Here is a 21474-nt window from a genome sequence, read left to right as displayed (position 1 = left end):
AACACTCCCTTCTACACAACATCTTCTTATGAACTGAACATAACATGTTTGGACGGGCTGCCAGGAGAAAACATCTGCTGTCTAAAAAGAGCACACAGCACCTATAAGCACAGTGGAGCAGGCATGATGATTTGGGCACCTTGTCACTCATTTGACCATGAACTCGTCTGCATAACAAATTATTCTTGAGGCAAATGTGAGGCCACCTGCTTCACAGCTAAATGAGGCCAAAATGAGGTCATGAAAGCAGAGCAGCAAGTCTACAAGAAAATGGCAGAAAAAGAACTGATGTGGTGCAACCTTCAGAGAGCTGTGCATAAACGAACACTGAAAACCTCTTTGAAGTCAAGCAGTGTGAGACAAAATTCCTCCACAGCAACAAAGTCGTGCAGACATCAATGACTTTGACTTACTGCTGCTGAAGGAGCCTCTACAAGCTGCTGAGCTGTGGGTTGTATTTCGTTTTTCACAGCACTGCAGAGAGACCTGTGAAAGTTTGACCACACATGAACCCTAAGCCTCAAACCAACGACAGGTAACATTAAGACACAATCATCGCTTCATTGCTCAACTGTGCATTTTGTGCTCCCACCCCAAATATCCAAAATTTTTATTTTTCACTGATTTTTTAAATGCAACTCATTCTTTTTTTTTTGCATTTTTTAATACTTTCCTTTATATGCTATTAGTATGAGAAGCTGTCACAATGCACATCTCTACCCCTGAAACACACTGACAGAAACTGAGACATCAGCAGCTCCAAAATGAAGGAAAAATAAAAAGGCTGAAGGCAGAAGAACAAGACGATGAAGCAGAAATAGATTATTTGTAAATTCTGACATCTAGTGGTGAGAGACTAGAATCACAGTGACGAAATGCCTTTTCTTTTCTTTCACATCTACGGCTGGAAGTGTTGCAAAACTGACCCAAACTTCCCCGAGACTCCTGCTCAATCACAGCATAGAATAGCTAAAAGCTTTCTTTGAGCTCACTCACTCTGTGGCAACATGACTGCAGTGATAAATCCATCACTAAGGCCTAACAGGAGGATGTACCTGTGTATATCTGTGTGGAAGGATGTGTGAGGGGGAAAACATGTATTTAGAACCACTTTCAGGTCGATCAACATTCCTGCCTTCACCTACAGCACAGCCACAGACTGTAAATAGTGACTGAAAGCCTGACAGTCATTGAAGAGGCCCACAGGGTAGAGCCTCGTGTCTAGCTGGGAGGAGCAGACCTACAACCTGGGAATGCCTCTGTGTCCTGAATGTTGTTCGGTATGTTTCAGCTGCTGATATTATGGGTTTTCAGCCACTATGTATGTGTTTTACCACCTATTAAAAGGGCCCAAACAAGGCTTTCCATGTCACTTTTTGTCCAGAAGCCTAATATTTCCAGCTCTGAGGGTCTTAAAATCAAACTTTAACAGAGAATAGGTTGCATAGTTAGCCAAAAAAACAAAAAAACAAAATCTATATTGGTTCACATCATAAAAGCCAGGAGCAGAGATTCATTTATTCAGATAGTTTTGCTTCCTTTGGTAAAAGCAGTCACTAACACTATGATCCAGCTCCAGTGTAACAAAGCAGTTTGTGAAATATTTGACGTGGACACTGAACACCTCCCACTTCCTGTTCATGCTGTACCTCATTTTCTTCACATAAAAGCTATTGTAATAAAACAAACAGGCTGCCTGTGAGTGTGATGCTTTGCTTCGTGACCAAGCTGTCTTTGTTAGTTTAGTGTTTTGGGGGTTTTTTTGACAAATGGTTATTCTGTAACTAAAAGTTTCTTTGTATGCAGACGATGATTTATTATATGTCAGTTTCAGCCCTTAGATGTTTGTTCTGTCGGCTGTTAGCAGACTGACTGTATTGCCCAGAATCCTCTATTTTAATCTCTTTAAGAAAGTGAGTTGATTGGGTGGTAAGTCATTTGGCTGCACTCATCTTTCTCTTTGTCTGTCTGCCGAATGTCAAAGGCCTAATTGTTTTTAAAGAAGCCACTGCCAGCGCTGCTGCCAGCTGCTGTGCCAGCTTATTCTTCAGAGCTGTGTGAAGCCTGAACTCTCCAGGTGTCACTGCAAAGCTCTGCCAGGTTCTCAACAACCAGCTCCTGCTCAGGGAGCGTTTGGCAACAGCGCGAAGATCTGAAATCTGTTTATTGTCAGAATATCAAACCCCCACCTCCTCCTGGTACAGTAACTTTTGGTCTGAAGGCTGGCAGGAAGGCTGATGCTGGCACAGGGGCCACAGCATGCCACTCAGGGACTTCATCCAGGCTTAGTGCTCCTCAGTAACTGTTGGAAAGATTTTTCAGGGTCGCTGCCAACATGACCTGAGTGGCCCGGAGAAACAGACAGCCACAGCGGGGTGCATGTCAACAAGTACTGGGACATCCATCCATCTCTGATGTTGTCCCCCCATCTCTCTTCAAAAACTAGTTTTTCACAAAGCATTCAAATGCAAAATTCTCATTTGGTGCTCAAAAATAATCATTCTGCATCTTAATCTGGGCCGCATCCATGTTATGGACATTATGATTTGAATCTTTGGCCATATTTAATACAGACATCCACCATCAGAGGTGTACACAGAATATGAGGAGAAGCAGAACAGATCACATTCAGTGACACATAATGGAGGCACGGCTTCAACTTCGTGGAAAAATTTTGCTTCTTGAAAATTCTTGTTTGCTTTATGGTAATACATCTATGGTGTAATGCAGTAGCATGTAACATGTAGCCTGCTGGGTGTGTGTGAGGCAGGTCTGACTTAGCGTTAGTTAGGAACATACCGGATAGCCCAGTTTTTTGCCTCCTCCACACCTTCCTCCTTTTAAAGTGAAGTTGAGTCAGCATACCTGCAAGCTTTGTGTTCAAGCTGAAACACTTTCCACTTTAACATCTCCCACGTGTTTCTGCACATGCAGCAACCAAAGGGAAGCATCTTCAGCTCCCATAATTTGGCTTTTTTCAAGCAAAACAAACCATGTCAGACATCAGAGCAGCAGAGCGTGTCTGCAGACAGCATGCTCGCTTCTTAGAAATGCCACTGTACTGCAATTTATTGAAATGACACCAGGGGGTGCGCTGTGAGATGGACAAAATAAATATGTGGAACAAAGCTCCTCAAACTGTGTGCTGAGCCCCACCGACATGCAGCAGGTGAGGCAAAGACAACCAGGGAGAAAAATAGGAAGTCATTGTGTATTTAAGTTCAATAAAGGAGATTTTTGTGGCAAACTAACCAAAAAGGAGTTTTCTTACACTTATTGAGATGAAAACTTTACAGCTAAAACGTCTTGATGCATTCTCAACCGTCCAGGTAAGTAGATCCCAAAAGGTTGATTCTGTTCAACCTTTGGAGATTTACAGCTGAAACAAACATATTTAAAGCCTGAATAGTTTCTTTCTGCAGCTTCGCCTGGATACTGAAGTTAAGTGCGTGGTCTCTTTGACTGACAGGTGTTCTGACACAGCTTGGACCTCTCCAATGTGCTCGTGCCGCTTGGAGCATTTCTTTAAAGGAATTCTGTGGCGTACAGAAGCTTCCAGTTTTAGAGAGTGCACTTTTCTTATTTATTACTCCGTTACTTTGCACTGATTAGCAGACATCTGTGTTTATGGAAGAAGCTGAACTTATCAGTCCGCTCTCTCATCCAAGAGATGCTGTAGATCTCATGATCTCATTTAACGGATCTACAGCATGCTCACACATGCCGCTGGTGTCTGTGCATGACTGAAAGCTAAGAGCATGTGGAAGGTGCAAGCACCTGCAGTTTCCAGAGAGTGGTGTAAGAGAAGTCTCTGGAGTGTTACAGTTATTTGACAGAGCTCCACCCACTCTGGCTCACCTGACAAACACGACTATCAGGAAACACGACTTCTTGACAGTAAAGGGAAGGAAAGCGTCACCTTTACACTGACGCGCTGAGCAGCAGCAAGAATACCGGGAGCACTGGGATCTTACAAATTAAGAACGCTTGAAGGAAAGATTTTGCCGAAGACTTGTTGGGAAGGTTTTGGCACTGCCTCCTCCCTGCTGTCCGTCTCTGCCAGGTGTCTTTGTCGCTGAGGGGAAAATGGCTTTCCGTTCAGAGGAGGATTTATGCTGCCCTGCCTGTCATGACATTTTTAAAGATCCCGTCCTCCTCTTGTGTAGCCACAGCTTCTGTAAAGCCTGTCTGCAGAGCTGGTGGAAAGAGAAGCAAATCAAAGAGTGCCTGGTTTGTCGGACAGTGTGCGAGTGGAGTGATCCACCTTGTAACCGGGCACTGAAGAACCTCTGTGAGGGATTTTTGCAGAGTCAGAGAGCTTCATCGGGGTCTGACAGTCTCTGCAGTCTGCACTCTGAAAAGCTCAAACTCTTCTGTCTGGACCATGAGCAGCCCGCGTGTATCATCTGTCGGGATGCAAAAATCCACGCCGACCATCAGTTCAGACCCATTGATGAAGTTGCACAGGAACACAGAGAGGAGCTTCACACGTTCCTGAACCCTCTGCAGCACAAGCTGAAGCTTTTTAATGAAGTTAAAGTGAACTTACATCAAACAGCAGAGCACATTAAAGTGCAGGCTCTGCAGATAGAAAGGAGGCTTAAGGAGCAGTTTAAGAAGCTTCACCAGTTCCTAGAGGAGGAAGAGGAGGAACGGATGTTAGCTCTGCGGGAGGAAGAGGCGCAGAAGAGCCAAGTGATGAAGGAGAAGATGGAGGCTCTGTGTAGGGAGATGGCGAATCTTTCAGACACAGTCAGAGCCACAGAGGAGCACCTCAGAGCTGGAGATCCATCCTTCCTGAGGACCTACAAGGCTGTGGTGGAAAGAGTCCAGCAGCACCCCCAGCTGGATGATCCACAGCTGGGCTCAGGAGCATTGATAGATGTGGCCAAACACCTGGGCAACCTGACCTTCAACATCTGGAATAAGATGACAGACATGGTCTCCTACAGTCCTGTGATTCTGGATCCAAATTCAGCCAATCCAGAGCTCATTCTGTCTGAAGATCTGACTGGCGTGAGGCACGGAAAGAGAAGGCTCCTTCCAGAAAACCCGGAGAGGTTTGAATTCTGGGATTCTGTCCTGGGCTCTGAGGGCTTTAACTCGGGAACTCACAGCTGGGACGTGGAGGTTGGAGACAACAAGGACTGGGAGGTTGGGGTGATAGCAGAGTCTATGTGCAGGAGAGAATTTGTGGGCTCCACAGTGTGGAGCGTAGAATGCAGCCATGCCGGATACAGAGCGTTCTCCCCAACCAACAAATACATCGCTCTCTCCATCACAGAGAAGGTCAAGAAGGTCAGAGTTCATCTGGACTGGGACGAAGGGAAGCTGTCTTTTTTGGAGCCTGATACAAACACACACATTCACACTTTCACACACATATTCACTGAAAAACTGTGCCCCTATCTTTGCACCAGGAACCCACAGCTTCTGAAAATAGTGCCTGTAAAAGTGTGTGTGAGAAAGCTGACAGATCAGGAGGAGTGAAGTTACGGCTAGCTGGGCTTTAACCATGTAAGAGCACAGCTTTAATCACAGATTAGAAACAGGACAGATGGAGGCACAGTCACGATTACACAAATCTGGCATCCTTCGTCAACGTGCTCATAGCCCGAAATGGTTTCATAAAGCCTTGTCAGGGCGCGTTGTTACTGTGTAAATACTGCTGCTCTTCAGTTTGCACATGCTGGCAAGCTGAAGTGCAAATATACACTATATACACTGTGCTACCTTAGTTGACATTTCGTAGTTTGCTACCAGGAGTGTTTCCAGGATTGTTCAGTGACCAGAACTGGAGCAGAAAACAGACTCGTGCAGATGATAAGAAGTGTAGTCAATAACATTTTACAATGACTCTTTACCTAAGCAAAAGTAATAGTAGTACAAAAGTTTAAGCAGCAGATGATTTTACCAACGTCTATATGAATGTGAAGCTTTGTCCCCCACAACACAGCACAATAATTTAATAGATCTATATTTTAAAATTTGAAAAATAAGAATTAGCTTAAGCTTTAAGTGTAGAATATAATGGTTGTAAGTAGAATGAAATAGTAAATAGTATTTAAATAAGTTTCCCGTCACACAGGCCTAAAGTCAGTGAGCCCCTGGGTTGTTCACGAGTGGCTTACAAACTTTGCTGGCACGAAAGTGTTTTTTAAAGAAGTGCATGGAGCTGCACCAGGATCTCCTCTAAATTGTTTGATCATAGCAGGTTGCCGCGGTAACCAGTAGTTTCCATAGAGAAGGCCAAATGTTCTGCCAACTCTCACACTTTTACTAAAGTTTTACTAAAGCTCGGAGAGTAAGTGTGAAGTTTTTGTGTCCTTAATGCAAACTCTAGTTAACAGCAGCAGTCTGCCAGCGACCGCAGCAACAACACGGAGAGCTCTGTTGCAGAAATGTCTGCTACCAATTTCACCTGGTGACAGCCAGAAGGTCGAGCAACCAGGTGAAACTGGTACAGGTGAAAACACGAGAAAATAAGGAAAACTAGAACAAGAATCATACAAAGGTATTAATTAAGGAACGTTTCTTCACTTTGACAGATTGTAATTGCTTAACAAGTGTGAATGTGTGTGTGAATGGGTGAATGACTGATTGTAGTGTAAAGCGCTTTGGGGTCCTCAGGGACTAAGTAAAGCACTATACAAATACAGGCCATTTACCATCACTCTCCAAATGGTCGGAGAATACAGATTTTTCCCTAGCAACCAGAGGTTGCCAGCGGGTCTCTAGGCCTGTGTGATTGAGGCCTAAAAGCACTGAGTTAAATTCCACACTACTATTCAGTGGTGTAAGATTAACAGTAGCCCGGCAGCATGGGTGTGGGTGGCATGGGCACAAATTATATTTCCAGGTGAGCCGGTGACACCCTCTGTGGAAACACTGCTGACACAACACAGCACCAAGTGCGACAGCCTTCAAAAGGAGCAGAGACCTTTCAACAATAACTGTATACTGATGATGGCCCTGATATTCTCCAAGGAAGTTCCAGTAACTTGAAGAGGTTAAAGCAGAAGCAGCACTCGGAGTTTAAAGTGTTGATGAAACGAGTAAGTAAAGGATTTGTTCAGTGCACTTCCAGCGTCGCTGGAACTTTGTACTCTTCAGACTCTGTGCTCGACTCCCTGCACCAGCAGGTGAAGTTGTGCCGAAAACATCTATTGAACTTCATTAATTTTGGAAAAGCAAAAAGAGAGGCTTCTCCATTCTGTGACAACAACACCGTAGAACTGAAAATCCAATAGTCCCATGTTTTGGGTCACCACAGAGGAAATGCTCATTACAAATTAATGCAAGGTTGTTTGAAGTGATTATTTTTAATCTTTGATAAAGCATCCTTTCCTAATGGGAGGGGTCTCTTCCTGGATGACAATACAGTTCACATAGAGCTCAGTGATCATATGCTGTGACCTTGATCGTCAAAGCACCAAATGGGGGACCAGAAGCAGCGAATCTTCTTAAGACTCTTTTATTTGTCATCGTTCTGTCTGTTCCTCAAAGAGACACTCATCACCATCACGAATATGGATTTTGACACAATTATATGAAGTATAACTACCATCTAGTGTTCAGTTGTTTCATCATCTTAATGTTTCTTTTTTGATGCTATCATTAATCTTATGTAATCTTTTTGATTTTCAGGGCATATCACATAATCAAAGTAGCGCTCAACAGTCCAGAATACAAACACAAAGATGCTGCTTCATGTTCTGAGATGTTATTCTTTCTATCGTGTTTGATGGATTTAGAGAGAAGAGAAGAGTGTGTTATATTTTATTGATAAGGGGAAGCTTGTCTTTGAAACAGTGGACAAATTGTCACACAGTGTAGCTTTTCCATTTAGAGACAGGACATTACCCCCTCCACCCAGCACAGGTGTGACAGTGGCATTGTTTTCCTCCAGCTAACGAGTTTCAAGCCTCTAACAAGTAACGTGGAGACTGCCGTGGCCTCAGTCTGGTTGATCGATACCACTCTCTCATGTGGGACTGCACCACGGGACACAACAGAGGATATTGAATATTTCCATCCAGAACTGGGTCAGTTTGGGTTACAGTTGTTGCATGAAACACACAACAGAGGAACTATTTGTGTTGCACAACAAATGATTTTGACTTTAAATGTAATCTTGCCAAATGTTGTACCTTAAATGAACACTTTGAAAATATTTATAAGACCTGTATAAATCACAGTAGGGATCTGTTTACAGAAGGCAACAATGAACACTGCTGCTTGTTCGACGCTGGTTTGTGTATTATTTATGTGAACGGCTAAACAAGGTGCACTAATGGATTTGAGTATTTTTGCATTGATTCTGTTGCTTTTTATTTAAAAGCTGATGAACAGCCTGGTGAACAGTGGAAGATTGCTTTTTCAGTAAACTGCTCATCGTGTATATCACTGTGGTTTTTCTTTTTTAAACTGTGACTACCAAGTAAACAAAAAGTACAGTAGTTTTGCATTTTCAGTGAATTATTAACAATAAGTTACTAACAATACGTTAGTAATTCACTAGATTGGTTTAAATTATTAACTTGGTGATTCTTGAACTCATTTGGATTTTTTTGCAGACTTTAAAAGCCTCTACAATTATTTGTGTCGCATTTAGTGTCTACAATAGTGAATTTTGCGAGTTTACCTGAACGCAGCATTTGAAACGATAAGATTCATGAAGCCACTTGTGTGAAGTTTGAAACGTAACGTAAAGCAGTTCCGCTTAATGTAAAAAATGTAAAATTGGACAAAAAACTTCGCTTTTACAAAAACTTAGCAAAATAATAAATCCGCGTCACAGTGAATAATATATAGACGAATAGTTCACCATTAAATCCACATTTTCGAATTGCTCCGTCTTTACAAAAGCGTTCAGATCAGTTACTTTTAAAGGAAATTACGTTCACATGCGCCAATTTTACGCTTTTACTTTGAAATGTCGGCCGCGTGACTTCCGGTTACAGTATTTTCGCGGCTAGCTTGACACCGCGGGGGAGTCCAATGGAAGCCTTCGTCGCAGCCCGGAGGAGACAATCGAGTGAGATTTAACTCGAAAGCAGAGCTGATTTCATTAGATGGATCTTTAAAGGGCTTCTTTTCTCAACAGCCTTGGTCTGTGGTTTGTCACATTCGGTTTCAAACTCACCGATCGGCCTCTAACGGCGTCCGTTCGGCCTTGTTTATACTGTGCAGGGCTGCTTGAATCGGGGAAGCAGGCCCGGCTCTCCTGTGCCCGTTTAACGGCCGTCCTGCGGCTGGAGCGTGTTTTGTGCGGATCGGCCCTTTAGCTCACCAAGTAAGTGAAAATACCAGAAAACAGACAGCGCCAGTTTTAATGCAGGATATTCTCTGAGTTTTTCTTTTGGAGTTTCGACGTAACGCCATGTCAGTTTTTAGTTATTGTTAGCCATTAGCCTCGAGCTAACTCCGCTGTCTGTGTTGAGCTTACTGGTTATGCTAACGGCTGACACTCGACTTGCTTGAATACCAACTTCAGGGATGTAGAAGAGCTCTCACCGCGCATTTAAATGGAAACCCAGTCTGCTCTACGTGATATCCACTTGTAAAATTTGTTATGTTTTCATTAATATTTATGCTAGCGACCAACCTGTGCAGAAAGCTGCAAATGAGCACGGTTAGCATGGTGCTAAGCTAATGGTAGCCTTGTTTTGTATAACCAGCTGGCTGAGAAGTACTCCGGCTGTTAGCTGGCACTTCTGCCCTGTGTTAACCTAAGAATAAACGACTTTCTTTTTCAAAAAATATGTTTTTTTTAATTGTCAGTTTGCCTGTAAATAAAATTTAAAAAAGCAGAGCTTCATTTTACAGATGTTGATTGATTCTGTGTATTTCTCTTGGCGGCTCCGGATCAAGTTGTAAATTACATTTAGAGAATCACATACATGTTCGTCTCGCCTAAGATGCCCTCTCTTTCTACTCCTTGGTCCTCCTCTTTCAGAGAATATGACCCAGATGCAACAATGACATCTAGATTTGGTAAAACCTACAGCCGCAAGGGTGGTGAGGGCACGTCCAAGTTTGACGAAGTTCTCTCCACCAAGAGAGGCACCCTGAGCACCAAATGGGGTGACACCACCTACAAGGCCAAGGTGGGCTCAAAGCGTGCTGGCGCTCCCAAGAATGACTCAGTCCTGGAGGTGTATAAGAGGCCCCGTCCATGCGGGGACGGTTTGGATGACCCGTTTGGGTTTGACAGTGATGAGGAATCCAAGCCCGTGTCGTCCCGGAGCGGGAGCAAGTCGTCTCCCGCCAAGCCAGCCTCAGCAGAGCCGCCCCAGGCAGAACGACCTGGGGTGTCCCCGGATACAGGGAGCAGGTCCAGCTTCCAGGGAGCATCTAAGACCCAGCCGAGGGCGATGGACGACACCCTTCGGTTCTTCAACAGCAGCAGTGCCAGCACAGGTAATACACAGTCTGTTAAGATTTTCCTGAAAGTTAAATCTGCAGTGTGTCAGTGTAACGCCAAAGAGGTGACATTCACAGCCTTGCTAGTTTAAATGAGCCAGCTAGTAAGCTCAGGACACGGGTGTCTTGCATCGCGTGTCAAGCACATCAGGGTGAAGTCATTTAAACTTGGAAGAAAAGTCTAATGTTCGTTATTTTCTTCCAGCTGCTTCCCTTTCAGTTGGCAGTGATATCATTTCAGACACAGAGAAATCAGTTTCCCCGTTTGTACCCCTCTCAGCCGTTCCCTGTCAGCTTGACTCGCTTTCAGCTTTCTGTGACTGCTTCTGGCTGCCTGCCAGAGATGCGAGCTCGCTCCTCACAGCGAGCTTTGCCCCAGCGAGCACCTCAGATGGCTCAGAGGGCTGTTTTCACACTGATGGTACACCGAGCCACACTGACGGGAAGCTAGCATGACACTGAAGTTAAACCCTGCCATAAACATGTGTATTATCTGCATACAAAGGCTGCAGATGTTGACTCGATAAATATGATGATGTCATTGATGAAATGGTTCTTTTTATAAAATAAAGGGCTGACGACAGCTTCTTTCAGAGTGGTCTGTTTGTACAGTTAAACAAGTCAATAGCACGTGGCTGTGAATCAAAAGTACATTTAAGCTTGTCAGCTTACAAAGGGCTGTAAAGATTGTGAGTAACAAGCACATTTGGCTGGCTTTATTACACCACAGGTACGCTGAACGTGCCACCGTTGTGTTTGCAGTGGTGAGATGAGGGGTATTGTGGTTTTTAAACAGACTCCAGCAAGGTTAGCTGCAGGCTGTTTACTTTCCTGTTCTTGAAGGCAGATGTCTAACCCTCATCACTTTCCTCCTTTCAAACTCTAATGTCTTATGGGACCTACATAACATTGGTGTGGTTGTATTTAACAAAGATTTAATATGAGCAGAGGCACACACCTCTCTCAGGTCTCCTTCAGCAAAGATGTCACAAAACAGCTCATCCAGGAGGCGTCCTGTCGGATTCCCGAACTGCTTTATCAGCCTCATGGAAGAGCAGCAGCTCTACTCTGAGCTCTTCACCCTCTGGAGTAGAATTGTGGTTGAGTGGGGTTAGCGTCTTTGCAGTCCAGTGGCGGTCTGTGGATGGTCCGTCTACCTGCAGAGAAAGCTGTTGTCGATTGAGGTTGTGCTACACAGGTCTGAGCTACCATCAGTCAGCTCTGCAGAAGAGCAAAGTGAAGAAGAGTGTTAAAAACAATGAAAAGCGTCCACTGCAGCCACCATCTGCTTTTCAGGCTGCATTTTTGATCTTCAAAGTTTTTCCCACGGACTCTGCCGTTGTTCTGTTCCCTGTTTTGGCCCATAAGAGTGCGCTGAAGTGAGGTTTTGCCTCATATACCCACAGATATTCGCCGCCAGCATACAACTCATAGCTGATTCGAGTTACTGAAACATTTCTAGAAATTGTAGGAAGTTCTGTGATTTGTTTTCCCGCTCTTCCCCGAATGCTCTCCTTTTTTATGTCCATATCGTCTGATCCTCAGCAGCATTGGGAGACTCCCAGATGATTACCTTCTTCAATGCAAAATACAAAACAATCTGACCACATGCAGGACTGGTTTACATATGTGTACATGCAAACCTGAATAATTACTGGTCATTTAAACACCATATATTAAGTTCAGTTTCACCAAACAGATTTTTCCCTTAGAAAAAGCTTTCTGTGGAAACAAATGTCTAAAACTAATACGAGTGCACGAATCGCCCGATACGCACAGATCACCTCACATGTCCTCGTGGTGCACAGATGCACGAATGTAGGCTTTGTTGACGTCCCAGTGTAAAACTGGGACCTCTGCAGGGGCCTAGAAAGCAGGGATAGGCCACTCCAGGCCTCGAGTGCCAGTGTCCTGCAGGGTTTAGATGTGTCCTTGATCGAACACAGCTGATTTAAATGGCTAAATGACCTCCTCAACATGTATTGACGTTCTTCAGAGGCCTGGTAATGACCTAATCATCTGAGTCAGGTGTGATGACCCAGAGTGAGATCCAAAACCTGCAGGACACCGGCCCTCGAGGCCTGGAGTTTCCTACCCCGGCTATAAAGGTTAAAATATTATTTAAATAAGCTGCTGCAACGTGCTGGTTGTTCTTCTGCTGGGTCAGTGCACAGCTCCAGATGGAGGGAGCGTAATGGTTGAGCTCCGCAGTGAGTATATGCAGCTGATCTCTGTACCGTTTGAATATACATGTAATCCAGGCAATGGAAATAGCACTTTGATGCTAATCTTACTATTCTGTAATAACAGCAGGCTTACATTATTGTTAGCTTAATGTCTAATCCTGAACATTTCAGGATGCAGCAGCTTATTTAAGCCATGTATTAACTGTCACAGGCTAATGAGTAGTTTCTGTAATTGTTAACTCTGTTTCTAGTCGACGGTCACAGGCTGTTCTGTTTATTTAGGACTGCCTGCTTTCTTTGAACAAACAAACAAAGAAAACCAATAAATCAGCAGCTTACATTTGTGGATCTGTGCAAAGCTGGCAGCATGAAATTTGTGTCCAAACCCCACGAGGGCATGTGACGTGATCTGTGCGTGTCAGGCGATGCGTCCACACGCAGTTAAGCTTTTGTGAGTGACGGGGATGCTACGTTTAGTTTTAGACATTTGCGTTCAAAGAAAGGTCTTAGAAAGAGAAAATAATCTGATTAAGATAAGATAAGATAACCTTTATTAGTCCCACACGTGGGACATTAGTAAAGCTGAACTTCAGAAATTGTGTTTAAGTGATCAGTATTTATTCAGGTTTGCATTGAGGCACGTTTTACGCGCAGTTAAATTGCATCATAAGCCGCAGACGTTTACGAGTCCTCAAACGTTGCACACAAATCACTACACATATTTGTAAATCTTTGCGTACGCTTGTGGATCATACCGTAGCATTAGCTATTTTGAGTCAAATTTCTCCCCATACCGTTCGCACTTAATGATGAGGAAGTGCTTTCTGCGATGTGGTGATGTGACGGGCAACGATAGAAACTAGGGCTGGGTGTCGTCACTGATTTCTAGAATCGATTTGATTCCGATTCACAAGGTCCAGAATCGATTTTAATCGATAAACCGATTATTAAAAACCCACCCCTAATAGAAACCATCAAAGACTCGCCACTGATGTGAACAGAGGAGAAGACTGTTCAGGATTCAATTTGCAGGAGAAAATGTTTTAGCGGGATCACTCAGCTGAGCTCGATTCTTCTGTTGCCACAGACGATCAGAAATTGGGCTTCTTGTGTCAACATTTACTGAGAGTCAGAGTCGGGGGAAGAAGGTGGTGGTGGTGGTGCAGTTGTGCTGTTTTGAAAGGGCGCTCTGAAGCTGAAGGGACTCGGATTGTCCGGTAAACTGAGCAATTCGAAACCAGGTGGTTAATAATCAGCTGAGCAAATGCAAACTACTGTACTGTACTACTGCAGTGTGAGGGTGAGTCAGAGTGAAGTCTTTCTTTTTTTTTTTTTTTTTTTTAAGATGCAGCTTTATTTTGAACTTTAATGAGAAAATTTGCTTTGTTTGTCATATTTGGCATTCTGAGAAGCTACACCTGTTCATTTAGCGCTGCTGCGTCATCGTTTAAAACCGTTTGGAGGAATAAAATTAAATTTATCTGCCACAGAATTTTTTTCTTAAGGACTTGTCCTGCTGGGCAAGTTCAGATACAATGAATCTAAGAAGAATCTTAATGGTTACATTCACTCTTATCTGCCCGTCACAGACGTGTTGCGCTCTCAGAGTTCAGAGTCACTTTCTGTGACGTTTCACTGCTGTAGAAAGAATCCAACTTACTGGAGCTCACAAAGTTGCTGCGTTTGAAGGCATTTTAATAAGATGAAGACAAGTTATTGCCAAAGACGAGAGCCTAAACCAAACACTAAACTCGGTCCTAAACTAATGCTGATTTAAAAAAAAAAAAAAAAAAAAAAAAGAAAAAGGGGAAAAAAAAAAAAAGGGAAACTAATGAAGCCGACTGGTGACAAACCAAGTCTTCGTTGATGGGGGAAATGGCTGGCTCCACAGTTAATGAACACGGGTTATTAAATGATATTGAGGGTAACAGAGAGTAGGACTCTTCTTCCTTTAGTGAAGGAATCTTTTAGTTCAAGACAAACATTTGGAGGCTCGTGCAGGTTGGAGCCCAGAGTCCTTCTGACTTGGTGGTTCTTACCTGGTTAAAGATTAAACACAGAGTACCTCTGTGCTGCCTAATTTTTGTTTTTAATACACCGCTCTGCAAACCCTTTAGACAGTCGCACACCCACACAGGCTGGAACACATACTGACATCAAGCCCCATCTGCCTCGCAAAGCCAAAGTACGCAAACTGCCGGCTTTGCACCTTCCCGAGGTGTCACCTCTCCAGACTCTTATTTTTATCTGCCCGGCTTTAAAGGAATGCAAGGCGATCAGCTTCCATCATCAAACGGCTTCAGAGCAACATTTTGAGTTTCTCGTAGGCTACAGAACACACACAGTGTGTGTGTGTGTGTGTGTGTGTGTGTGTGTGTGTGTGTGTGTGTGTGTGTGTGTGTGTGTGTGTGTGTGTGTGTGTGTGTGTGTGTGTGTGTGTGTGTGTGTGTGTGTGTGTGTGTGTGTGTGTGTGTGTGTGTGTGTGTGTGTGTGTGTGTGTGTGTTGCTCCTCGCTCTGCCATCTGCCAAAGAACTGAAAGTGTGTTAATCACTAGAACATTTTGCAACCGCGTCAGCAGTAAAAACAGCACATGACTGGAAAAACAAACCCGAGCCCTTTGGTTTCCAAAAACGCCAAACTCAGAGCTTATCTGGGATCCTTTAGTTAAGACTTGACGTTTTACACGTGCACGTTCAAAAGAAGGGGATTGGAGGGCGCTCAGAAAGGCCTGCTTCCAACCCTGCTTGTGGTTAGCCGTCATGAAGGTGTCCGATAATTAATTTATGTGTTAGGTTAATTTAGTCAGAATAACTTGAGTGTTTTTCGTAGAACTGGCAGACACTAATAGCTAACCTGTGTCTGTACCTGAGTTGTAGCCACGGAAACCCTCAGAGCTGCACGGCGTCGTTCACGTGGACTTGTTTTGATAAAGTTAGAAGAAATCGTTGGAGGGCTGAGAAGAAAAGACTAAATGACTCATCTGCAGCTCTCGGTTCACGTCACGCTTTGAAAGGACAGTAAAATATTTGAAGTCATGGAGGAATCATAGCACTTTATACGTTTTACACTCAGTTGATATCAGATTAAACACTTTGGGGAAAAAACGAACAAACAGCATTTAGATCTTAACCAGAAAAAGACCTGTGTCCACAGACGTACACACCTTGGTGGCGTTGGAGTGTGGGGCCTTTAAGGACCTTTAGCAGTCCTCTGGGGGCCTCGCTCGTTCTGTGTGTTTGATCTTCTCTCTTTATTTTTAATTTGTCAAATAAAGTCTGAATCATAAGCTGAAGTAACTGAAATTGCCTCCATTCCAAATTTGCTACCAATCAACCTTGAATCAAAAACCGCAGAAGCTGATATTATGTGACGCTACAGCGTGAAGCAATTTCCTGTTTGCTCAGAGGGGAAAGTGAAGCATTGTGAGTTATGTGCCACGGCAGAAGTGACACAAATAACCGGGGGTGCTAATAACCAAACGGCATGAATTGTCCTGGAAGTGGCTCCAGACCCATTTTGATTCTCTTGAAGAATTACAGCTGCTGGCAAATGACTGTTTGCTGTGAGACCTGGCTGCTGTTCCAGGTGTGTGTGTGTGTGTGTGTGTGTGTGTGTGTGTGTGTGTGTGTGTGTGTGTGTGACCTGCTTTTATTGCGTAACGGTGTTTTTTGAAATGGTGTAAGCTTTGGGTGCATCATCATTGTGCCGAGGTGTCTGTGAAGTTCAGCGGTAAAATGTAAAGTGAATGTAGGGCATATAGAGTGTGTGTGTGGTTGGGGGGCTTTCTTTTTTCAAATTTAAAGAAATAAAATGAGGGGGAATTATTTGGCAAGCAGATGTTTAAGCAGATCTAAGCTGCTTAAACAAGTTTGAGCATTCGGTTTCAAGAACACATCATGCAGAACCACGCGGTGTCTCATTCCTTCGAGTCCGGCTCAGAGAACATTGGAGGTGGAAGTTGGCAGAAAAGTTTCTCAGTTTAACCAACATGTTCTTGTCTAGTTTTTAAATTCTGTGTTTTCTGGTTTGTAGACAAACTGCAACAGGTTTCAAAAGCAAAGCCTCACCTTTAAACCCTGAAGTTTATTGTCAGTTTACTTACTGATTATAAGAGTAATAGTCACAAACTGCAGCGTAAATTTCCTTCAGTAGCATAAATTCCAGTTAAAATTCTAATGAACCTGAAAGTCAGTATTGGGTGTGGCCACCTTTAACCTTCGGCACAGCCTGAACTCTCTGAGGCAACTTTCCTATCGTAGTCTTCAGGGATAGTTTCAGTAACGTTGAGGTGTGCGTGTGTGTGTGTGTGTGTGTGTGTGTGTGTGTGTGTGTGTGTGTCCAGGTGTAATGCATTGGCTGTGTGTTTGGGTTCATTGTCATGGTGAGAATGAAGCTGCAGTTATTATATTTTTTTTTAATTAGTTGTTATTATGATTATTACTATTTTTCTGTTTTTAATTCACTTTGCTGGCTTCAGACAAGGTTCTGTGTGAAGGTCTTTTCTTTTCCCCCCTCCAGGCATATAAAGACTGACATTTTATGTGTATATTTATCTTCTTTTCATTATTTTTATAAGCACACAGGTCTAGTTTTTATGTTTTTTCAGTCAGCAAAGATGTATTTTCATTGTTGTTCTAGTTATTTGTGCAGCACCTTTTCCTCTTTCAAATATTAAAGTTTAGTCCATTTGATCTTTAATACAAATTTGCTTGTGAAAACTGGAACTGGACCAGCATAAAAATGACCGGTACCTTCAGTGACTTTGATGCACTGACTCTAACTCTGTTTTCATTCTCAGGAAAGTCCAAGCAGAGCTTGTTGTCCTCGTCGTCAGAGAACCAGCACAGCTACACGTGGTACCAAAACGTTTCTGAGAGCGACAAGAAGCCCCTCGCCCAGACCACCACCCTGAAGACTGGCTCCAAGGCAGAATCCACCTATGACTCGTGGGATGTTATAATGGGCCTCCGGCCACCTTCTCCCACACAGGAACCCCGCAACCCTGCCCCTACTCTGTCATGGGCTTCGGCGGGCGTCACGACGGCAGGCGGCTGTGACCCGGTGCAAACTCGGCACGAGAAGACCCCCTCTCCTCCACAGCTGCTCCTCAGCGACAGCGACGACCTGCAGGGCAACCCTGACCTCACTGAGACGTCGGATTACTCCCAGATGTCGACCTCATCGTCACTTGAAAGGAACTCGAACTGTCGGACATACAGGAGGCCCAACAAACAGGGCAAAGCCTCGGACTCCAGCAGCTTCGCAGCCACTGTTTTTGGCTCAGATCTTCCCAAATCCGCATCTGACAGCAATAACAAAACGACAGGTGGCAGAGGGAGCCAGGGCAGGACGAGGGACTACACAGTGTTGCACCCATCCTCCATATCTATGTGTAACGTCACCATCCAGGACCGAGTGGTGGAGGAGTTTGGGACTGATGCAGCACCCGCTTGTGGTAGCGGTAGCGCCGGTTCAGGCAGCACGACGCAGCTGGGAGAGGCCGGGTGGCAGCGGAAGAAGTTGGAACAACAGAATACAAGGTTGGTTAACGGGCACCGGCGGTCCTTGTGTGTCAGGGTGTTCCACAGTGTGGACAGTTTGATGTGTAACTGCCTACACCTGCTGATATCCCACAAGAACTACAGGAAGTCTAAAGTATCCCAGTTTTCCATCTAACAGATTCAATTCAATTCAGTTTTATTTATATAGCGCCAAATCACAACAAAAGTCGCCTCAAGGCGCTTCATAGATACAGAGAAAAAAACCCAACAATCATATGACCCCCTATGAGCAAGCACTTTGGCGACAGTGGGAAGGAAAAACTCCCTTTTAACAGGAAGAAACCTCCGGCAGATCCAGGCTCAGGGAGGGGCGGGGCCATCTGCTGCGACCAGTTGGGGTGAGAGAAGGAAAACAGGATAAAGACATGCTGTGGAAGAGAGACAGAGGTTAATAACAGATATGATTCAATGCAGAGAGTCTATTAACACATAGTGAGTGAGAAAGGTGACTGGAAAGGAAAAACTCAATGCATCATGGGAATCCCCGGCAGCCTACGTCTATTGCAGCATAACTAAGGGAGGATTCAGGGTCACCTGGTCCAGCCCTAACTATATGCTTTAGCAAAAAGGAAAGTTTGAAGCCTAATCTTAAAGTAGAGATAGTGTCTGTCTCCTGAATCCAAACTGGAAGCTGGTTCCACAGAAGAGGGGCCTGAAAACTAAAGGCTCTGCCTCCCATTCTACTTCTAAATACTCTAGGAACAACAGATCGACCTCATCCCTCAGTCAAACAACTCGCTCTGTCTCTTTTTTTTTTTTTTTTTTTTTTAAGTAACTGAGTTGTGCGACATCTGGTGATGGACACAAAGCTTGATGATCATTCTCTTGAGTCCACATCCACAGCAGACCTGTAGAAAGTGATTCAGTAGGTCCATAAACAGAACCTGGATGCTGAACATGCCAGCACGAAGCACCCAGAGTACTTCATTTGAAATTGCAGCCACTAAAAGCATATTTTGAGTTTTAATATTTTATATTAAACTGCTTAATAAAATATTTGTAACAGACTTGGAGAGAAAATACAGATTTAAATCAGACTGTTTCAAAGTAGTTTATTATAACAAGCAAAGAGTCATTTAGTATCAGGTTTGAGACGTTTGAGAGGAGAAAAACATAAAGCAAATACATAAAAATGCATGTAGGTAGTTGTTTATGCTGTGTGACTTCTCACAGGCACGGGGACATATTATTCAGTGAAAACCATCTATGATGCCTTTCATTTCACACATTTTACATCTTTACCATATCTCCGTCTCAGCGTGAGGCCGTGGGCCTCTTTGGTCTCATTTCAGTTGCTGAGACTTCATTTACTTCCACTCCACTGTAATATTTTGGCAGTTAGCGTAATGCCCTTTGTTTTGCCAAGAAGAACGAGCGCTCGGTGATTTAATTTTTTTCATTTGAATTAAATGACCATGGTCACAGAAAAAAGTCCATCCATCTGAATTGCAGGGTTTTTTTCTTTTAAAATGCTGCAAGAAATCAAATTGATATTGATTTTGCTTTCATTACCTGGGCTGAAAACGATACATTTTATGAGGGAAAGTGTTAACTAGAATATGGTGGTTTGCCATTTCATGTTCGTGCTAATCATGAAACACGTTAGACTGAAGCCTGAAATGAAAAATCCTCTCCACAAGTATACTTTTACACATTAACATTCAGTTTTAATTAAGTCGTCTCAGCAGAATATTAACGCCGTTCCTCTGGATGTCCTCTCCGCAGGTTCAGGCAGACCCAGACCAAGTCGAAGAAGGACAGTAAGCTGGACCTGTTTGGCTTTGAGGACTCGGAGGCCCAGCAGGAGGAGAACAGTAGCGACAGCGCTGATGGCCGGTCCAGTTACAAAATCAAATACTTCGGTTTCGACGACATGAGCGACAGCGACGGCGCTGAAGACGACGGCGGCAGGGCTAAGCAGAGGAGGAGGGCCAAAAAGAAGGCCGCCATCACCACAGCGACCCCGGTGGTCACCATAGAGGAAATGCCAGCTGATGACCCGCCAGATCCGTTTGAAAGGCTGGAGGTCCAGGAGATGCTGGAGGTCCAGGAAAGGCCGGCAGTCAAGGAGAGCAAGAAGAACTCTGAGAAGCAGGAGAGCAGGATACGAACAGGTTAAAACACCAACACTGCCTGACTGATAACGCCGATGTAGTGATGAGGATATCTCGTGAAACCACCTTTTTTACAAAATCAGCCACAGAGCCGTGTGCAAAGTGTTACGGTAACATGAGCAGGCTTGTTGTTTTAATCCTGTGCATATCATCCAATTAATTAAGGAAGGACTGAGCTGAGTATCAAATAACATTCTGATCCCAGCTCGCCGACCTGGATCAGGTGTCTTGATTATGGACCTCTCCTTCAGTTTGACCTTTCCTTCAAGGTCAACACATTGATCTGCAGGTCAAAGTGATGATAATGATTTATAGAGCTACTTAAAAAGCATTCTCCGAGTGCTTCTTGTCTTTTCATATTTAAAATTTCTGATTTAAGTATAATCTGTGGTAACGTAAGCCAACACGACTGAAAAGCGTCGGCTCGACTCGCTCACTCGATCTCTTCAGTGTAACACTTGTTGGGAAGGTCCTGTTGTGTTATTTCATGTCTGGCGCCTCTGTTTGCTTCACACTGTGTGTGAGGTGTGTGCTCAGAGAGCAGGGAGAGGGGAACGGACTGCAGCGACAGCAGTGAAGACCGAAATGAAACTCTGGCGAATAAATTGGTCGAATAACATTTATTTGTTTTGCAAAGTTGAAACGATGTTCAAGTTTAGTTGGACGTCGCCTTATATGTGAAGTAGAGCTGGGCGATAGAACGATAACGATATGTATCGCGATATAACTTTTACTCGATAGAGAAATTAAACCATCGCGATAGACCTCGCCGCTCTTGTCCTCTTAAAATAAAAAAAAATAAAAAAAATAAAAGTTTAGCCAATCCAAACTAAGTAGCGCAGAGCCGAACCAATCACAGCCGCAGCGTCACGTCGTGTGACTTGTTACGTACAGCACAAGTGCCAAGCCGCACATGTGTTTGTTTGGGAAGCAGCCAGCGCGTAATGGAGGAAATGAGTGTGCCGACTAGAAAAATCAACCGAGCGTGACCGAAGAGAAAACAGATGATGGTTCCAACGCCGGAGAGATTGTCGAACGGAAGAGCCATAGAAGTTCCGTAGTGTGAAGGTATTTCGGCTATTTCAAGTCTGACAAAAAACAGAGTAGCGTGCACTGTAAATTGTGCCGAAAGCAAGTCTGGAAATACAATAAACTGGTGCATGCGTCACACTGTGCGCCACGTTATT

At 44.0% G+C, this 21474-nt stretch overlaps 2 protein-coding genes across 2 annotated transcripts in view; both read left to right on the top strand.

Annotated features, from left to right (window-relative positions):
* Positions 1 to 3951: 3951 nt before the first annotated feature.
* Positions 3952 to 5621, top strand: LOC113028363 (nuclear factor 7, ovary-like). The gene has a single exon (XM_026178572.2). The coding sequence runs from the start codon at positions 4087 to 4089 to the stop codon at positions 5488 to 5490; it is 1404 nt and encodes a 467-aa protein (XP_026034357.2). The 5' UTR covers positions 3952 to 4086; the 3' UTR covers positions 5491 to 5621.
* A 3340-nt stretch (positions 5622 to 8961) lies between these two features.
* LOC113027962 (wings apart-like protein homolog) overlaps positions 8962 to 21474 on the top strand; it is a 35140-nt gene continuing 22627 nt past the window's right edge. Inside the window, exons 1-4 of the mRNA XM_026177828.2 lie at positions 8962 to 9295; positions 9959 to 10422; positions 17411 to 18152; positions 19899 to 20287. Coding sequence (XP_026033613.1) covers positions 9981 to 10422; positions 17411 to 18152; positions 19899 to 20287 — 1573 coding nt within the window. The 5' untranslated portion in view covers positions 8962 to 9295; positions 9959 to 9980. The remainder of the gene's footprint in view (positions 9296 to 9958; positions 10423 to 17410; positions 18153 to 19898; positions 20288 to 21474) is intronic.

This window comes from Astatotilapia calliptera, chromosome 8 (assembly GCF_964374335.1).
Source record: "Astatotilapia calliptera chromosome 8, fAstCal68.1, whole genome shotgun sequence".
Lineage (NCBI taxonomy): Eukaryota > Metazoa > Chordata > Actinopteri > Cichliformes > Cichlidae > Astatotilapia > Astatotilapia calliptera.
The sequence above is the reverse complement of the archived record's forward strand: the minus strand, read 5'-3'. Positions and strand labels throughout refer to the sequence as shown.